This window comes from Fulmarus glacialis, unplaced genomic scaffold (assembly GCF_000690835.1).
Source record: "Fulmarus glacialis isolate BGI_N327 unplaced genomic scaffold, ASM69083v1 scaffold2900, whole genome shotgun sequence".
In the NCBI taxonomy this organism is placed as follows: Eukaryota; Metazoa; Chordata; class Aves; order Procellariiformes; family Procellariidae; genus Fulmarus; species Fulmarus glacialis.
The window spans coordinates 24,449-44,717 of NW_009185724.1; the positions used below are offsets into that span (position 1 = coordinate 24,449).

General features: G+C 38.8%; 1 protein-coding gene across 1 annotated transcript in view; it reads right to left on the reverse strand.

Moving 5' to 3' along the window:
• LRGUK (leucine-rich repeats and guanylate kinase domain containing) overlaps positions 1–20,269 on the reverse strand; it is a 52,429-nt gene that overhangs the window by 7,599 nt on the left and 24,561 nt on the right. Inside the window, exons 13-17 of the mRNA XM_009576130.1 lie at positions 19,252–19,365; positions 13,034–13,235; positions 11,895–12,008; positions 7,663–7,820; positions 4,794–4,882 (exon numbers count right to left, since the gene is read on the reverse strand). Coding sequence (XP_009574425.1) covers positions 4,794–4,882; positions 7,663–7,820; positions 11,895–12,008; positions 13,034–13,235; positions 19,252–19,365 — 677 coding nt within the window. The remainder of the gene's footprint in view (positions 1–4,793; positions 4,883–7,662; positions 7,821–11,894; positions 12,009–13,033; positions 13,236–19,251; positions 19,366–20,269) is intronic.

Here is a 20,269-nt window from a genome sequence, read left to right on the forward strand (position 1 = left end):
TCCTGGAACAAAGGTTTGGATTCAGAACCCGCAACCCACTCTCAGAAGCTACATCTCAGTTGGTAAATAAACTTAAAACAACACGCCTGACAGCTAAGAAAAATACGCATATTTAAAGGTGTTATAGGGATGTTTTTTCACCTTCTACCTCTGCACTAAATGTCTTCTTTACATTGCCTCTCAAGTTTTGTACTGTCATTATGGGTGTTTAGGCTCAGAGTGTAATTCAAATCACACCAGGATGCCTCAGCTCAAAAAAAAAAAGGAAAAAAAAAAAAAAAAAGGAAAACAGGCTGGAGAAGTTAAATAGCACCCTGTGAAAAGGCATATCCATGTAGTTCAGAACAATGTCCTAGTTTTGTTGTTAAGAGGGGCATAGAAATAAAAGTGAAAAGCAAAATTACATTGACATCAGAGGTTGACTAGACAAGAGGGTCTGCAAGAAATATATGCAATCACACGCATGCAAACCTTATGCTCACACCAAGCAAATCCAATCTGAAGAGAGGGGCTCAACCACACGTAGACCATGGACCTTCTCTCTTCCCAGTTCTGGCAAGGAGCTCCAGTGAAACGGTAAAGTGTATGAATTTCTTCCAACTCAGAAAAGCAAGATTGCATGTTATAAATTCTCCTCTTGGTGATGCCTGCTCTTGCTTACCCTAGTCCTTTCAGCAACATTTAGACAAAATCAAGAAGTTAATCATTAGCTAAAGGCCTGATCTGAATGAGACTTCAACCCAACCCCTTATTTATTGCCCTCAAACACACAGACAACTACTGAAATTATTCAGAGCAAACCACTGAACGTTGCCCATACATTATATTAGGCAATGAGACATCAAAATGACTTTAATTACACCTGCACACAGCCACAGGCAAAAAATAAAGAGGCCAGGTTTTCAGTAATTTGGATTTAAGAATCTAAATTTATGTAGATAACCCTGCAGGGTTGCAATAAATAAAATAGGCTAGATTCTTGTGTGACTCCACTTTTAAAATTTTCTAACATACTCAGGAAAATTGAGCAATATATTTCAGTTTGGATTAAAATGTGTAACGATGAGACTAAGCATTAAAGAATCTTTTAATATTTACAAATACACAAGAAATTCAAAACATCTAGTACCTTAGGAACCTTTCTGCATATATAATTTTTGGCATCAGTTTCATATATTTCATAGAATATAGATTCACTCCTAACTGAAGTAGGGTTCTCATTCTCTGCAGCAGCGCTGCTCAAAAGCAAGCTGAGCTGCCTCTGCCCTCTACCATTTCTGGTCCACAGCCACCCATTTACACTCCCAGCCCTCTCTCAGCATGATGCCAGCACAAGTGGTTCTTCAGAGAGTAAGGGAAATTGATCTGGCTGAAAAAACAACCTTTTTGTTTGGCAAAACCTGATCTGTACCTTTATCCATTTCATCACTAAGCTGTATGACATTGGAGCCAGTGGCAGCACAGAGTAGGCAGTGAAAGAAAAGGAAGAGGTAGGTGTGTAAGAGCCAGTACTGCCACTGAAGAAATACTAAAGTTACTGAATTCTTCCTCATTGCATGATAAAAAATGTCTGGACACAAAAAAGTTTACTTTGCACCAATAGCCCTTTTCAATCACAGAAATCAGGATACAAATCCTCAAATAAAACACCGCTTCAATGGAGCTACTCATATAGGTTATATAATTAAAATCTAGTCCAATACCTAAAAAAAACCTTCAATTCAAGCAAGACATTGTAGAAACTTCTAGCTAATCATACTAGTATTTCTATGTGCTAAAAGTATACATAATCAATTACCTGCTTATTTCACGAATTTGTTCTTTTTAAATTATAATCACCTACTTTTTAAAGTACTTGTCTTATTTTACTTCAGGTTACCTGCAATGCTCTCAGAATAAAGTTTCATTCTATACCAACACCATCCAGCATGGCAAGCATGGACCTTACTCTTGTATTTCCCAATACAATTTGAAATTAATCCACTTTAATGAACTTCCTTTTCTCTACCTGCCTCACTTTGCTCCAAGATGTCATCTCCACAGGGGTAGAACAGACAGAACAAAATGCATGCTTGCTTCTCGCAGTCACAAGTCCATACCTTCAGTCAATTCAAACTCCACTGGAAAGTCAGGGTAAAAATGAGGCTTTACATTGGAGTAACTGAAGCAGGGGTGAATATTCTTTTCTCTTCGCCCCTCTAGAGGAGCAGTATTCCCCAGCGAGGAGTGCTATGGTAGCTTACTACATCAAGATTCATCAGCTGAAACCCTGTATAAGGCCAGATGTGTTACCAGTGAAAGAAATCATATTTTCACATAAACAGCAGACTGATTAAGTGGACAAAGTACAATGAAAATAAAGAAAAGGTGTATCATGTTCCAAACAAAAATTCATCAGAACAAAGCAGATAAGATTAAAGCAAGAATAGACAGCAAGAGTTTTTTAAAACTGGATTTTAAACAGGCATGACCTATCCTATTTATGTAGCCAAATAAAAAGAGAAATAAAAATCTCCAAATAAAATACAGCTTGAAAGAAAATAACTTAAAACATGGACATTCCATAGGAGAGAGAAATCTGGGAAGCACTAAAGCTGAGATGGATCTAGACATAACAATGAGATGAGATGTCAAACCTGAATATCTAATGCAATAATGGCTGCATGAAAAGATCAGTGTAATTTTTGAGCAACATATGCAGAGACAATGAAGTATGGTGCCTCAGATGCAGGCTATAGTGTTGTCTTTGCCAACACTTGTTGTAGGGACACTTGAAATACTCCGGACTGATCAATTTTTAGAGTTAATTAACAAATTAGAGAGACTTTATAGTAACCCTACTGAATTTACTAAGCATAGACTTACAGAGACAGATGAAAAGACATTACAATATATATAGTTTAAGTAAGAACAATGGAAAGGTATAAAACAAGATAACAGTCTAACTACCCCAAAATTATTTGGATGCTGCTGCTAATATTACTATGAATAATGACATAATGAATTACCTTGCATCATCTCAGTCGCACAGTCTGTGTACAAATTCCTTGCTTAGCCCTTGACAAAAGCTAAAGAAAGCCACATCACCTTACATTTCCTATAGGCTAACAGTGTGCGCAAAGACAGTTACCACAGCTAAGATGACATGCAACAATCTTTTAAGCTACTCATGACCCAGGTCCATAGTTATATATTGAAAGAAAGATCCATCAAACCGTAGGTGAGCTTTTCCAAGGTGAAAGCCCCTCTCTTATGGGTATTTAAAACTTTCTTCAATTCTGTGTAAACAAACATGCTCAATAGAACAACCACACGCTTGCTGCTGGACTGGACTACATGACCTACCAGGTTCTCCGCTATCTAATTGCTACATTCCAGGATTCAGATTCTTTCTCAGAATTTCAATGGCATTCATATTTATGGCACCTCTTGACTTAACCTCTTGCATGGAATGGGGAGTTGTCTACTCTTGCCTCCAATTCTGCTGAGCGCATCTATCCCTTGAGGCCTGGTAATTGCAAATGCTGATTGGGGGTGACAGGATTTTCTCTCACCTGCCTGACAGCTCTGCCAAAGCAGTCTGATACTTAACTCCAAAATCAGCTTCCAGCGAATGAGTATTGTGGAATAAAGGGAGCAAAGAGCAACAAACTAAGGCAGATTAAGATGAACAGTTCACACTGCAACACTAAATCAAACTCAAAACATCTAGCAAAAGAAAACACTGATTTCCATTTTTCTTCTTATTTCAACATAATTTAAAATGAATGAATCAGCTACTTAAAAAAACTTTTCTCTAAGTAAAGATTTGGAAAATGCATCGTGATTTTGCATCTCTGCCTGTAAGCTTCTGCCATTGGTTTTCTAGAGACAGTTTAATTCAGTAGGGTTTTATTTTTCCTTCTTTCCTTCTTTTTTTTTTTAAATAATCAATCTCCAGACTTTGTCATTGGAATGATTTTCATCAACACATCTGGTATGTACAATTGGTGACTGCTTTTGTACAGGCCTGAAATGAGCTGAAAGGTGTGAACTTTTCTATTCGTTCTGATGATTGCTGATTTAGAGGCCTATGTGATACTTTAAATGTCAACACTGTGAGGCTTTTCATGGCAGGTAGGAAAAGCAAGCAAACAAGAATTCAGATTAGGAAGATTTACACCAGGGGAAGGCAGGAGTGCCACAAAAGATCAATCAAAGAAGGTACATTGAGATTTACAGACTTCTAACATCATTTTTGCAGGGCTGTGACTATGAGGAAAAAGGAAGAGAGACAGTCAAGACAGGATCCATTTTTGGGGGAAAAAAAAAAAAAATTAGGAAGTGGAGTCAGCTTTCAGAAATTGTGCTTTAAACAGAGAGATCCACAGAAGATGTACTGCAGCAAACAACCTCGCGCTGAGCACGGCTGTGACTTTCCAACGCTAATTACTAGTAGTGCTCAAAAACAAGCCAGAGACTGTAAACTGCCAGAAAAATTATCCTTTTCTGCTCTCTCTCAGAGAGGAAGCAATAATAATTCCATAGTTTTAGACAAGTTACTTGTGGATGGCTCTGCCTCATACATTTTCGGTATACATTTTGGGAATGCTGCACTCCCAAGTCAAAAGACAGGCAGTCTGTGATATATTTGTAGGGCTAGATTTAAAAGTGATAGAAAGGAGAGTTGTCTATGAGATTTGCAATCCCTGACAGTTTCTAATAATTCATTCTTAAGAGCAGTGAAGAAGAAATCTTAAACAGGCATTTTTCACTTTATTGCAAAGGACTTGGCTGAAACCACTCTACATTACCTTTGAAACAGCTGGACATATGCACTAGGCGCCTTCCCTGACAGAGCCTGACGTGCTGCAGAACAACGCCTTTGGAGAGACGCTTCTTCCTGATAAAGAAATATGACCAACTTTATACAGCAACTTAAAAGTATATATGGTAACTTAATTGGCTGTGATATTCTTCTCTTTTGTAAGACTCTAGAGTGTATGTGTTTATATATTCTGGGAAAATAGCAGACCTATATTATAACTAACAAGGTGCTAAATATGAGTCACTGATCTACACAAACCAAATTTTGTTCTGAGATCTTGCTAGCTTTGAAAAATGAAGATCTTCATCTCCAGTGAAGCTCCATTTCTTCATAGTAGTGAAAATGTGCCAGGATGTAGCAGGAAGGAATATCTGCAGAGAACCACTTTTAAAGCATCCCAACCTCCCAGTATGCTAGAGCAGGGATAATTCTAGCTACGCTGTTGTCTTTAGCTTCTTTTCACCAGCAAGGGGCTGAATACAGAACAATTTGCCTCCGCTACTCCTTAAATGCACTGTCTCCTTGCTCCAGCAGTGCAGAAAACCTGCCTTACCAACTTTATATCAAACAATATTCCCCCCTCAAAGAAGGAATTACCTTTTGCAAATTTCAGTTAGTTAAAGTGACTTTATACAATGAACACATTATGATCTCAGCAGACTGGAAAATGTGGTCCCGAGTTTTAAGGGTGTGTTAATTAACATGTGCTGTAGGACAATGTAATTTGCCAGGTCAGACAAACGAAACATTACAGTGTGCTTAAAAAAAAAAAATGTAAATCACAGAGCAAAGTTATTAAATCCTGAATTGTTATCAGCTGATAGCCATTGATAGTTATCAATTTAATAGCTAAATCACATCATGAACAATGCAACGAAAGAGAATACAGTTAATCTGCTGAATGCTCACATTATGACTATTGTGAATTCCTTCACTTTCCTTCACTATTTATGCTAAGTAAGGCTCTGCTTAGATGCTCACTGAGCTTGTGTTTTGTTTTGCCTTCTTTTGGTAAGGATATAATTCTGACCCTTTTTTCTGTGTGGATTACAGGTATAGATACCTTTCTCTTCATACCTTCTATAGTTAATTACAGCCATACAAAATTAGTGCAGGGTTGGCATGCTCACAAGGGATAAGGCTGCAAGGAATCAGATCTACTGTCTTTCCCTGAGCAGCAGATCCTGCTTCTTATTTTGCTTGTGGATAATTCACATTGATTTCTTCACTTTTTTTTTATTTTCCAGTTCCACATGATGGGAGTGGGACGTGGTTACTGCAGTGACAGCACGTTATTTGGGTGCCAAAAGCACAAAAATCATTTGCAGTCCCAAATGTAACATTTTAGACAAAATTTTACTTTAAGGCCACAGACATATTTATATTCTTCTCATTAAATATGGTCTAAGAGGCACCTGTGTTTCACCTTGAATGTTTTACTATGTTGAGACTTCAGCTGATGCTGTGAAGCTTCCTCTGCATGTAAAAATATATTGGAAAGTTAGTGTAGTAAATAACAAAAAGGTATTACTAGCACTGAACAAGGAGACTAATAAGAAAGAGAGCCTTATGGCCACTAAGTAAGTTAAACCCAAGGTAAATGATAGACTCCTTCATCATAAACCACTTCTCCCTGACTTGACAAAATGTAAACTTTCAAAATAAAAATAAAAAAGATTAAATAAAAAAGATTAAATAAAAAGTGAGAAAAATAAATTGCTGGGGTAGGATTGATGGCAGAGTGCCACTAAGGTAAGAAATAGTCTGGCTTCTCTCTCACATTAAACTAACAAACCTTCGGATGAAAGGAACATGAAAATAAACAACACTTGTGACTTTTTTTTAATTCTGCATGGCTTGAAAAGAAGTATTTCATTTCAGAAGACTGAAAGATGGGAAGTTCCCTATTTATGTCAGCCATTTTACAGTCATACCTTTCTCCACACCTAGGAGAGCCTTTTTTAAAGGCTGGAAAACGGGGGCAGGAGGGCCTGTTTCTTTGCTCCATCTACAGCACTAATTCTAAACATCAGAGGTAGTTATAAATACAGGGATAGTGGCAAAATCATACAGCAAGTCATGCCTGCCAAGCCATCATTCATCATAATGACATCATCACCCTGGAATGGAACAAAGTTTAAAGCTTTCATTTTTCTTTTTCTCTTTCTCCTGTCGTTGTCGTATAAAAAGAGCATTGGACACATCTGCTTCATAGCCCCAACTCCCCCACTGCCCGCAAGGAGAATGAATGCCTTTAAGGAAAGGACTGTTAAGGAGAAGTAAAAAAAGAAGAGAGATGAAGCTGAAGTTGCAAAAGGTTATTTGAAATCCAAGCACATTGTTGAATCTGTTGATTGAAAAAGCAAAAGCAGGTGAAAAATGTGCTTAAATTTAATCTCCAGCAGTTATCACTAGCATACACTCTGAAAGGCTCGGCTGAACGAGTTTTTCCACTGCCACAGGATGGCATTCATAAGTAATCTTCATTGTCCTATTAACTGCATTTATTTCCTCTGAATAGGATAGTTTCATACCTTCTTGTAGAACTGAGAGATTATATTCAGCTCCCTTACACCAGGACATAACTAGACATAACTGGATGAAATAAATTACAATCAACAGATTTATTCTGGTGTAAAATTGAGCAGAAACGACAGCTTGCCCTCTCATCTGAGTTTACCTGCCTCGTTCTCATCAATCTGCCTTTAGCTCTGGGGAACTGGTAAATATTGTTGAAATGAAAGATGGCCAGAGAACAGGTGTCAATTTTCTCTGGAGGAAGAAAGGTCTGACTAACTTGTACTTTTGCATACAACTTATCATTTCTGTCTAAGGTTAGAGTAGATGCTGCTTACCACAGAGCCCAGTTGTGCGGCAAGTTTGTCCGAGATGCCTCCTGGATAGTTTTTGGCAGAAGAGTCCAGGAACTCATTGACAGATGAAGACCGAGAAGTTCCAGTAATTACTCCACCTGGTGACAATCTTTGCTCTTGTAAGAGCCGTATTCTTGAACCTAGTATGGAAAAGACGCTTCTCAACGAAGATATTCTGAACACCACTTTGCTTACAGCAAACAAAAAGAAACTAGTAATTTGCAACTATCATCAGCTGGCTTTTGGCACAATTCTGGATGCGCAAAAGATAGCTGCGAAACTTACAAAGCATATAAACTACGCAGTTCCCAAAAAGCTTTTAAACCTTCCAAGTACTTCACAGATATAACAATGTTATCCCCCCTGAATAGTTAGGCAAATGAAAGTTATGAAAAATCTAAAAAAAACACCCCTACGTTAATGGACTAGGAAGAGGTGTTTAACCGTGTATAAATGAGCTCATTTTGTTATGGATGTTCTGATATGCACCACCGTTATGACCTCTAAGCTAATTATAGTCTACCTACTTAGAAGTTTTAACCTTCTCAGAGCTCTTTGAATGTGATGGGGAGTTGGAGTGGGACACCTTTTCTTCTGTTATTTATCTGAATTTCTGTGAACAGAAATCCAAAGACTTGCACCACTGCTGTATTGCAAGGAATCAAACATGACTGTAAGCCAGAAAGCTGAAGACACAACTAACCTGCTCTTTCCAAAAACATTTTATTCAAATTTGAAAAATCTGTAAACTGGGATTTATCCTGTCTATAAAATGGTATCTAAATATGAAATTAAGTCACAGAAAAATTCTTATAAATATTGGTACATGGCAGTCTGCAGAAATCCAATCATAAGAAAGGTTTAATTGTATTGTGTGTCATATCAAAGCACAAGAGCTCACAGCCTAAGAAGTCACATACAAAGGTAGTGGATGAAAGGCAAAGAAACATCCCATCCATACACGTGTTCATATTCTAAATATGGTTATTTTTCTTAGTATATGCCTTTATTAAAAAGTTTCAACAGTCATCAGATGACTCTCAGCATAGCCATTATATACTGCTTGTTTGTAGCTGCCAGAAGATGTGGTGTTAAGAACACAGGAGATGAGACTTGAGATTGGTGGGTTCTGTTTCAGGCACAGTAAACTACTCACTTGGACACTGAGTAAGTACAGAGCCTAACCTTCAGAGGTGCAGAGCTTCACACTGCCAAAACTTCAGTGGGATTTCTGGTGCCCACGATCACAAATAATCAGTCTTTGACATAAATGTCCCTTTCCTCATTTGTAAAATACAAATAGTAACACATACTCCACAGGACTGCTGTGAGATATAATTAATAGTTGTAAAGTACTGAGTTCCGTGGATGAAAGCTGCTAATGCAAGTACAAAGCATTATCAGCTCTGAAATGTATTATACTTCTGCTATAAAAAGTTTTTAAAAAGAAGAACTTATCTATTTTCTCCCAATATTTTTACTCTATACATGAGCAAAAGATCTTGCACAGCAGTTCATTAAAAAAAGAATTAACAACCTATCATAATCTCACACAACCAATCTTCCCCCTGCTACTATCTTACTAAAAATGTCCACATTAAAGACAACCTTGGGGCAAGTTTTTTAAATTATTTCACACAGTCTATAAGAAGGCCTGATCTCTAGAAATAGGACAGTTAAATTTATTTAAACACCTATAAAAGAAGCTCTAAATGAATTTAATGGTGCATAGTAAATTTAAAAGTTACTTTATGGACAGCAGAATTACCAAAATCTAGTACTATTAATGAAGTTTCTGTAACTAGTGACAAGTCACTCACTGAAAGAACTCAGAACTGCTGAGGAATACAAACAAAGTCCTTTAAAGGAACTTCAGATACATACGTATATATCTTCAAAAATACCATGATTATATAAAAATCTTTTATCCTTAATCCTCCCCCTTTTTCTTCTTTCCTGATAATCTAGTTAGGGTTTGGTGGGTTTTGTTGCCTCTCAGACAAAACGTCTCCAGTGTTTTTAAGACAAATAAGTTACAATATTATACTAAATAAGGCAAGGAAGTCTTCTTTCTCACTTCAAACAAACATGGAAGCTCTGGAAATGAAAATAAAATCTACATAGTTTAAGATTAAATAAGATTCTTCAGAAAGGTCCCCACTGCTGTAGCACTGAGATGCCACAATATGTGTAGAAGCTTGTTTCTTGTCCACTGGGAAATCAGTATTTATTAATTCTTTCAGCATACAAAATTACTTGAAATGATGAACTGATGAATTTTACACTATCCTTCATTAACATTTCAGATATTTTTGCCCTCCCTTCAGCTACTTTTATTTGCAGCCTTCTGAGCCACACAGAAGGTCATGAATATTGGCTCTGTGTTACTTAGGAAACTCTAAATATGCAATGGATCTAACCAAGAAAGCCATAAACCATGGAGGCTCTTGGAGTTAGAGGAAAGAGTTCACATAAATGAGCTTCTTGTTAGTCCATGTTGTGCAAGATCTTACTACCATAATGTCTGTTTCTTATGTCTTTTTCTCCAGTATTTTAGAGATCATATTCTGCTTTCATCCCAGCTGGTAACCTGCCATGTCTGGAATAAACTCAAGGGTTACAGCTGAGTTCTCAAAATATGTTAAGCTAATCTTAGTTAGGCTGCCTCTGACAAGTCATCCTCCTCTCTTCCTCCAGAGGCAGCCATGAAGCTCTTCTCCCCTACTCTTCCCTCCTTGAGCCAATTCTGTAGCTGCATGACGAGTTTGATCAAGGAATCGATCTGCCTGAAAGTTGGTGGGTTTTTTTCCTAGGTTAGTTTTTGGATGGAACCATTCCCTGATCCAGATTAGAAATGACTCCACAATCAGAAGAATGAGAGCAACAAGCAGGCTAGAAATGCATTGCAGGAGAGGTAAGTTGGGCATGACCACTTTTTGCAGCACCAGCACTTGGATTAGCTGGAAGTGATCATGAGGCTCCAGCCTTAGTCATTCAAGGGCTAAAAGGCTTCTGTTAAACACACTACCAATCATTTGGGTTTACCCCACAGTGGGTCACCCCAAAAGCACTTGGAGTGAAGTTATAAGTTGCCTTCACTCATCTTGACAGCTGGCTGAACATGAGCCGGCAGGGTGCCCAGGTGGCCAAGAAGGCCAACGCCATCCTGGCCTGTATCAGAACTAGTGTGGCCAGCAGGAGGAGGGAGGGGATCGTGCCCCTGTACTCGGCCCTGGTGCGGCCGCACCTCGAATCCTGTGTTCAGTTTTGGGCCCCTCACGACAAGAAGGACATTGAGGTGCTGGAGCGTGTCCAGAGAAGGGCAACGAAGCTGGTGAAGGGCCTGGAGCACAAGTCTGATGAGGAGCGGCTGAGGGAACTGGGGCTGTTTAGCCTGGAGAAGAGAAGGCTGAGGGGAGACCTCATCGCGCTCTACAACTCCCTGAAAGGAGGTTGTAGCGAGGTGGGGGTTGGTCTCTTCTCCCAAGTAACAAGCGATAGGACGAGAGGAAATGGCCTCAAGTTGCGCCAGGGGAGGTTTAGACTGGACATTAGGAAAAATGTCTTTACTGAAAGAGTGGTCAGGCCTTGGAACAGGCTGCCCAGGGAAGTGGTGGAGTCACCATCCCTGGAAGTATTTAAAAGATGTGTAGATGCGGCATTTAGGAACATGGTTTAGTGGGCATGGTGGTGTTGGGTTGACGGTTGGACTTGATGATCTTAGAGGTCTTTTCCAACCTTAATGATTCTATGATTCTATCTTTCTATTCTGGTTTTCATATACCTCTTCATGCTTCTGGCTATCCTGGGGAAGAGGGTAAAGTAAGGTCTCAGGGCCATGACATTTTCTTGTTGCTCAACAGTTTGATAGGCACAAAGCTCTCAGCCACGGACACATATCTCACTTGTGATTCATCTGGAATTAATGGGAGATCCTCAGCCCAAAACCATCCTCAGAAGAGTCAGGCAACTCACTTTCTGCATATTATTGCCTCAGGGCACACAGTGATGTAAAGTACCTGGAAAGATCTCCATTAAAGATTCAGATCCCAGGGAGGAATCAGCCCAGGAGACCCATTACAGAGAAGCATGTGGAGTTTTCAGAGATAAGCAGTCTCACAGGTTGCATCATTCACAGATTTCAATTTGTGAAACAAATAAGTAGGAATACTCTACTGATAAAAACAGCAGTAGCATGTGCCCAGACACAGTACCTGCTCCTGCTCTGCTATTCAAGTCCTGAGTGCTATCAAAAACTGCAGGTGGCTCCAAACCCAGGTATGACTTTACGAGGAAACTCAGCTCTGTGAATGCCTCATCCAATTCATCTGCAGAAAGGGATATGCATTTCATGATGGAGAGAAATGATACATAATGAAAAAAACAAGCTTTGACCAGTATGAAGTTACAAATCAGAGAAGTTTGACATAGAAATGCATTCTTAACTCATCCAGCTTATCTCTTTGGGAGAAAAATCTTCATCTTCATAAATAGCACATTCAAGAAAATAATCTGAAATTCATCTCAGTTTCTGCACTCACCTAAATATTCTCCTTCTGCAATTACTGTGTTTTATTTCTTTAATGCTGTATTTAAATTGCAAGCTCCATATGCCCTTGACAATAACTACAAATACAATATTTCATACCACTGATATATTTCACCATCACTGTGGTGAACCACAAAAATCACCTCCACAAAAGGGCAGACACAGAACAAACTAGAAAAGGATTCTTCTCTATCACCTACTATCCTCAATTCCTAAATATCAAGAAGCAAATATTTGTTTTAATGAAATACCTACCACCCTCACATTCCTTGTTTCAGGCTGGGGAACTTGAGCAAGTTACTAAGCCTAAGAGTTCTACAAGGAAAAGCTTTGCAGCAGCCTCTTCTTCACAGTGAGACATTGCTAGACTGCACATCAGCTGTCATTTCAACACTTGAAAGAAGCCTATCCTACCCAGAGATAATTAGGTCTGTTAGATCAAAAGCACTTCTGAACTCTGCCCAGAAACCAACAGACAATTAGCACAGATCAGTTTAATATTCTCATAGGAGAAATGTGCTGCTGAGTTCAATAGTTGGTTTGCTTTCTAGATGGGCTTAAAGCACAACTTGGACATAGCAGAGTAATTCAGTCCTGACAGACCTCCAGAGCTTTTAGATTCCTGGGACAAGAATTAACTGGGAAAATCAATTAAGGCATAGTTTAAACTGTTATGCTGAACATCAAACCATTTGTCATACTTAGTTTAGTATTTGCCAGTAGCTTTGTCTGCATAGCAGTTTCAGTCCATCTATTCGTGTGACATTAGAAGTCAGATTTATAGTATGAAAAAGATTAACTTACCTGTGTTGACTACTGCATCAAAGTACCCTGGAAAATCCTGACTTATTTTGATGTACATGTCCACTCTGGAGACTGCCTCTTCAATCTCTGGCCTGCTGAATAATCCTTTCCTCCGCAGATGTCCTTCATATTTTTCTTTGTTCATTGGTACTAACAGGATATATCTGGGTTTAAAGTACGTATTTTTCAAGCTACGCACACCCTGTAAAATTAAGCAGAGAAATGCAATGTTTTGTAACTGAAACTAAGTGCCTATTGAAGTTGTAGCTGAGTTTAGGACAACTCTGTATTTATCACAAATTATTGTGAAAGCAGTACTGGAAACCTGTATCCAATCTACAGGTCTCAAGATCTAGCATCCAACATTACAAAATAGGCAAGTTCAAGGTGAAGTGCCCTAAAGCTACATGTGGAAAGTGTTCTAGTAGTATAACTTTATTCTAAACACACTTGTGAAAGAATCCTTTTAGTCAAATTCCACAGGGATTTAAAGCATCATACTTCTCATACCCACCAGTTAACGACGTTTCCTTCTTTTCCATCCTTTCTATTACATCAGGACCTTGTTATTCTAAATGTGCATATCACTGACTCACACTCTTGTACTAACACACAGCACAACTTATCTGCATCACCGCCTTGGCCCTTAGCTTTCCACTATGAACAAACTGACAATTTTCTCCTCAGCTGGTATATTTTTCTAAGTGAAAGTGTGCAACTTCATTGAGATACAGCCATATTTATTTTGCTGGAGCAGTTACCCCCTCCCAAAAGTGGGTATAACCACACTCCCCAGCAGAGATACGATGTGCACATTCTTCATCTGTTACACTGTAGTCAGCCATCTTAATTGAACCATTTTTATCAGCAATAAACTATCTTGAATAGGACTTTTAGTATAGCAGGCTAGGAAACATTTACATGTGCCTTGCATCAACTCTGCTGTAAGGACAACGGCTCTGGTTGGCACCACAGCTTAGGACTGCAAACACCTATAATCATTTCAGCTAGATCTGAAAAAGGAGACCTGTCTGCATGCTAGGACTTAAAGACAAGGTCTTATTAAATGCTGCAGGTAATGGTACCAATCCTGAATTTCCAATAGCTCTCCTTTGCACCAATTCATACTTTGAAGAATCTTTTCTCTCTCCCTCTCACCCTATCTACATATAAATCAGAATATTGTAACCATGTAGCCCTGCCATATGGTGTTGCCATTGCCATAAGATTTTTACTGAGTTTTCAAGACCTGAGGACTGAGGCTTGTCCTGCTCGCTCTGAACTTTTCTTGACTTGGCTGTAACTTTGTTTTAATTGGTTCAGCTGTGACAGCAATTTCTCTTGTTGACCAGGTGTCTATATGTAATTGTTTTACTTTTGTTTATCTTTGTGTGGTACAACCATAGTTTTATATGGATAACAGTAACAAGCAGTTGTCCAGGTAAAATGAGATGTTTACGACCCGACATAATAACAGTGTAGACAAATACAGGCCTGGCATGATAGCAAAGACCTTGAGAGGTGAAAACACAGGACACAATGTAGAGGACTACAGGCATGGTGTGGTAAGAGATGGGGCACAGTCTTCACACTAGACACCTCACAACTATAAATTTCTCAATAATGGTCAGTTGAAAAACGAAGCTCTGGAGCTGGACAAAGCTGGTTTTAAGGGCAACAAGAAGAACTAGCATCTAACATACATAAAGGGCACAATATATAATGAATTCTTGTATCAGAAATAGTGTGGCCAGCAGGAGTAGGGAGGTGATCGTGCCCCTGTACTCGGCCCTGGTGAGGCCGCACCTCGAATCCTGTGTTCAGTTTTGGGCCCCTCACGACAAGAAGGACATTGAGGTGCTGGAGCGTGTCCAGAGAAGGGCAACGAAGCTGGTGAAGAGTCTGGAGCACAAGTCTGATGAGGAGCAGCTGAGGGAACTGGGACTGTTTAGCCTGGAGAAGAGGAGGCTGAGGGGAGACCTCATTGCGCTCTACAACTACCTGGAAGGAGGTTGTAGCGAGGTGGGGGTTGGTCTCTTCTCCCAAGTAACAAGCGATAGGACGAGAGGAAATGGCCTCAAGTTGCGCCAAGGGAGGTTTAGATTGGACATTAGGAAAAATTTCTTCACCAAAAGAGTTGTCAAGCACCGGAATAGGCTGCCCAGGGAAGTGGTTGAGTCACCATCCCTGGAGGTATTTAAAAGACGTGGTGCTTAGGGACATGATTTAATGGTGGACTTGGCAGTGTTAGGTTAGCGGTTGGACTCAATGATCTTAAAGGTCTTTTCCAACCTAAACAATTCTAGGAATTCATATGTAACCTGGAGCTGCAGACCAAGGAAGAAAGAGAAATTTGTAAACGTGTTAGGAAACATATACAAATGACCCCAAGAGGATCCTAGGAGGAGAAAGAAGAAACTATCAACATGAATATCCTCCCAGAAAAGGGCTCAGATGTTGACAACTTGCTGTAACATCCCCCTCCAATGACAACACCAGAGGGAAACCACTAATCTTAGAACCCAATGAAGCAGTGAAAGGGTGAGCATAACAGCAGCAAAACAGATAGCATGTGTTACAATTTTAATTGTATTATTATAATTATTATTGGGAATTTTTCAGTATATGAGTACTCTAAATGCATTATTATTCTTCCTTTTTCTGTAATAATTAGACCTAGACTAATGATGATTCTTAAATTAGACAGTTAAAATTTCCATCATACTAACAACAAATTCTTGGCTTTACTTCTATATATATGATCATATATACATATATGATCATGTATATAAAAATGATCATTTTGGGTGTTTAATGATCATTGTGAAAAAAACCCAAAACAAAACAGGCCAACAACCATTGTAGTGTCTGGTGATGAACAAATTATCCAAAGTTAAGTGAAACCATGCACTGTAGTAAACGTAGGGAAGCTTATTTCATTTTCATTGAGGCATGATACACCTTCTTCACTGAAGTGGGTAGGAACAGAGAGGGACTAATATGTCAAATCTGAGCACTGTTCGTTACTTCATCAGAACTGTCATATCCTTAAAGGTGGGGTTCTCCAGAATAATTTTAAAATATAGTCAAATACAAGCAAAGTCATGCAAAAACCAATAATAGGCTGAACACTTACTAGATTTTTTTCCTAGTTGCAATGTTCTAAGTATGGAACAGTACTTCAATCCATTCTGAAAAATTCAGGAAGTGATTCTGGGGAAAATCCTATTCATTTTGGTGAAAACTAAAGGGGAGAATTTGGGGCACAGAAATCTTTGCATCCAGCTAGGTGACCACCTACTTTCAGCTAGGCCTGCAATTACCCAGAAATTGGAAAACCAGCAGAAAGCAGACCCACATTCCAGCCTAGTAACACCCTCCTCATCTGAAGTTGCACCATGAATGAGTTCTCTTTCTGATCAAGAAATAACGTAACAAATGATTCATATGTCCCAGAACTATGTAGGAATAGGAAGGCAGCCCATCAATAGTCTGGAATGAGCGGGGAGGAGAAAAAAGGAAGAGATACAGAAAGCTTCTGGTGTGCCCAATAGATTTGTTATACAGAGACAATAGGATGAGTGACTGTCTAATACGAAATAAAGAGAGATTAAGGAAAGTGGCCTTAAAATAAAGAATGGAAGAATACAGGAGCTGACAGTTTGAAACCAAAGAGATATTTGGAAAATAAAAAAAGGAGTAAAATTTGAGTTTCCTGAATTTGCATATGAGGTCAAGAAAGATCGAAGGATTACCTGAGTTGAAGATGTCCATTCATTTAACATAGCTAAAGCACCTCAATTTTTTGAGTTAACAGCATGGAGTTATAGAAAAGATGTGACTAGTATTATATCCTACTTCCTTTGACTCCCCAGCCTGAATGACTGGATAACCACCACCAAGTGCCATAGCGAGTGGTCTTTGGCAGGAGACAAAGTGTACTTATATTTCTGGAAGCATAATGAGACCCATTAGCCACTCTGCCACTACACCCTTGGTTGGAACTTGCAGATCATTCAACTGCTCTGCAGGTATTAGGGGCTACACAAGCAAAGGGAAAGCACTGCAAACGCGCTTACTGCAACACAAAACTGTGTGTCAGAATCACGGCAGCTTCACTAACTGGAAGTGTAGACTCAGCAAGATTTAACTTTCAAAATTTGTGTCAGTCTCCTTTATCAGTGAAAGATATACTCTAGATTAAAGGGAATGAACAGCTCTAAATTTTTAGTGTCAGCCCACAGACCGTAATTAAAATTTCTTTTAATAGTGCTAAATCACTTTTGTTATGAGCCTCGCAGAAGATAATGGACTTCGATAACTTCTATTCAGATACATAACTCACCATTATTGTTTCTCATCTGCTAGCAGAGTCCACAGTGATACAAGACTATGCATAATTACTATGTGATCTTGAAACTTCAGTGACAAAGGAGTTCCTTAGCTGTCTGTCCATAACAGTAGCTTTGGTAATACCCAGTAAAAGTTATGGTCACTGCCTGTGTTGCTGGGTTAACCTCCTTATGAATAAACATGATGTTCCATTAAGTTCTTTCTCCTAAATTATTTGATAACACATCTACTTTGTGAAGAATTAACAGCTTTAAAAGGCACCCCACTCCATCATGTTTAATCTTCTCCTACTTTTCTTCCTTTGTAAATTTAAGGTCTGTCTGGCAAGACAACAAACACATTCAATTCCTATTGCAATCAGTGGACACTAAGAGTGATTCACAGTTCTCACAAGACTGAGGAAAAAGAGGAAATGAAACTACACAGAGATTAAGTTACTAATTTGCTGTTTAATATCAGTCAAGTAACAGGCACTTAAGAGCAGGATTGCAGCATTAAATTGTGGAAGTATTAAATTTGAGCAAGGAGCTACTAATTTTTTAGCACTGACATGCTGCTATTCTGTTATTTGTACGCTTATATGCAAGCCAGTAAATGTGTACAGATTTATTTGGGCCAAAGGGGACTAAAACTCCTTATGAACACTAAGGTTCTTAACTGAAAACTAGTTTTTCGATCATCAGTTTCACAAACAAAATAATAATCCTAAAATTAATTAAATTTAGTATCAATTTTTGCTCAAGTCTCCCTAGTCATTCCCCTAACTCTGGATGCACAACTTAGGATCCTATGTTAGCACTGCAGTCTCCTACATTTCTTTTTTATATCTATTTTTTCCCCCCCATCTATCATGGAGTGTAGTAGTGTCTGTTAACTTGTAGTAATCCCCCAGAGGTATAGCTTAGCCCTACAAATACAGCAACACTTAGTATCACAATTTGGGCATCTGTAGAGTCTCTCATTTTGGAAGCTCGTATAGATGGAGCTTATTTTGTGGAAAGAATTTGGAAGGAAATGTAGCATGCCTTTCCTTTTTGTCACTGCAACCCCTAGCTAGTAAATCTTGATCTAAGATAATGAGAAGTCCATAATTAGAAAATTAGCTAAAAAGTTATTCTTTTGGGATTCCAACAGATAGGTTTTGACACTTTGTTTGTGACCTAGTTTCTTAACGCAGCACGACTTCTGAGATTCTGCCATCTGTGCATGTGCACCTGACAAATCTCAGAGAGGGTACAATAATCCCTCAAAGAGATTGCATTTTTTAATAGTTCTGCCCAAAATATTGCCTCAGGCCTGCATGCATTCTCCATTGCTTCATCAGCAAAGGAGAAGCATGGCATTCTTTTAGGGGTGATCAGTAGGTGTGCAGCTCTAGACTAGTCCCACTATAAGCTGCAGATGGGTGGAAAGCACATGGTTGAAAAGCTGAGGATACTGTAATGGAAAGTACTGGTGATGTGGTGGGGAGATGAGGCTGCTGAAGATTGAAAAAATAGGCCAGGAAATTTTAAGAAGCCAGCAGAAGGATCTATCTGACTATATGTGGGTGTCTACAAAGGGAGTGGTGTGGTTTATGTATAGACAACAGAGAGCTACTTGATACAGGCAGTAGAGTTAAAAACACAGTTCATTTGACCAAATAACTACATCTCCAGTGACCGTAATGCAGCCCACACGCCCAGTTCAAATGTATCAGCAGCAGCTGTAGGCTGGGCAGAAGGCCATAGGATGTCTCTTTTGTCACTAAGTGGCTATGTCTAGGCAGCTGAACCAAACCTTAGTCAAACTGCATGAATTCCTCCCCAGGACAGTTCTCACAGAATGACTCATTCAAAAATGATTAGGCAATAAGTAATCCTTACCTCTATTTCTAAGTGAACACAGGTTGCAAGACCCTCTCTGGCAATTGATTCTACAGTGTCTCTTCCAAGTCCGTAGTAATAGCCACTGTATTTAAAGGTTGCTATAAACTTCCCCTGAAATTCGAAAGAGCAAGTATAATGACAAAGGAAATATTCTAAGGGAAACAACTTTCTTAAAGGAGCACAATCACTCTGGACTTCCTTGCTTTCTCTCCTACAAAGTTTCTCCCTGCCTAAATTATCAATGATAATGAGGCCAATGGGAGCACAAAATTTGCAGAGAAAAGGACATAGCCAGTCCTGCAGGGTATGGGCTTGTACATAGTTCGTGGATAATAAACACCAGTGTCTTGAAAACAAGCTGCTGACAGGTTACAGCTTTCATTGGCTATTCATTCACACTGTAAAGAAAGCAAGATCTAAAGCAAGGGGCATCCTTCTTTTGACATTACATCAAACCATATGGCCATGCCATATAAAATAGAATATGTCAAAGAAAAGAGAGGACAGAAACAAATCTGCAAGGAGAATGTATAATTGGTCAAGAAATTTCAAAGTTAAAACCTGACAACTGAAACTTTGGTTCCCAGTAGTATGTCTAGAGAGATGTAAACAGATTATATTCTTTTAAAATTAAACTACTTGATTACTGAGAGTTATCATTAAGGACCAGAGCAGTTACTTAAGACTGTGTTGGCTCCCCTGTTTGTGTATGTACAAATAATGAGCTTTGTTGTGGCTTTTTATGCCAAAGTTTTATTGCAGGTAGCAAAAGGCATCAGAAACAGTAGCTGGAGGCACACTGCCTTCAGAGAGAAACACAATGTCTTTAGGGTGAATTTGCTAAACTTTAAAAGACTGCATTCCCTGCAGGTTTCTGGAAGACTTTGAAAAAAGAAAAAAAAAAGAAAAAAAAATAGATGGCAGCTATTTCAAGAGTTTTTCTTTACTACACACACAGTAGATATTTGCATATGGAAATAAGTTTATTTCTACATTATACTACTGTTTAAAGATT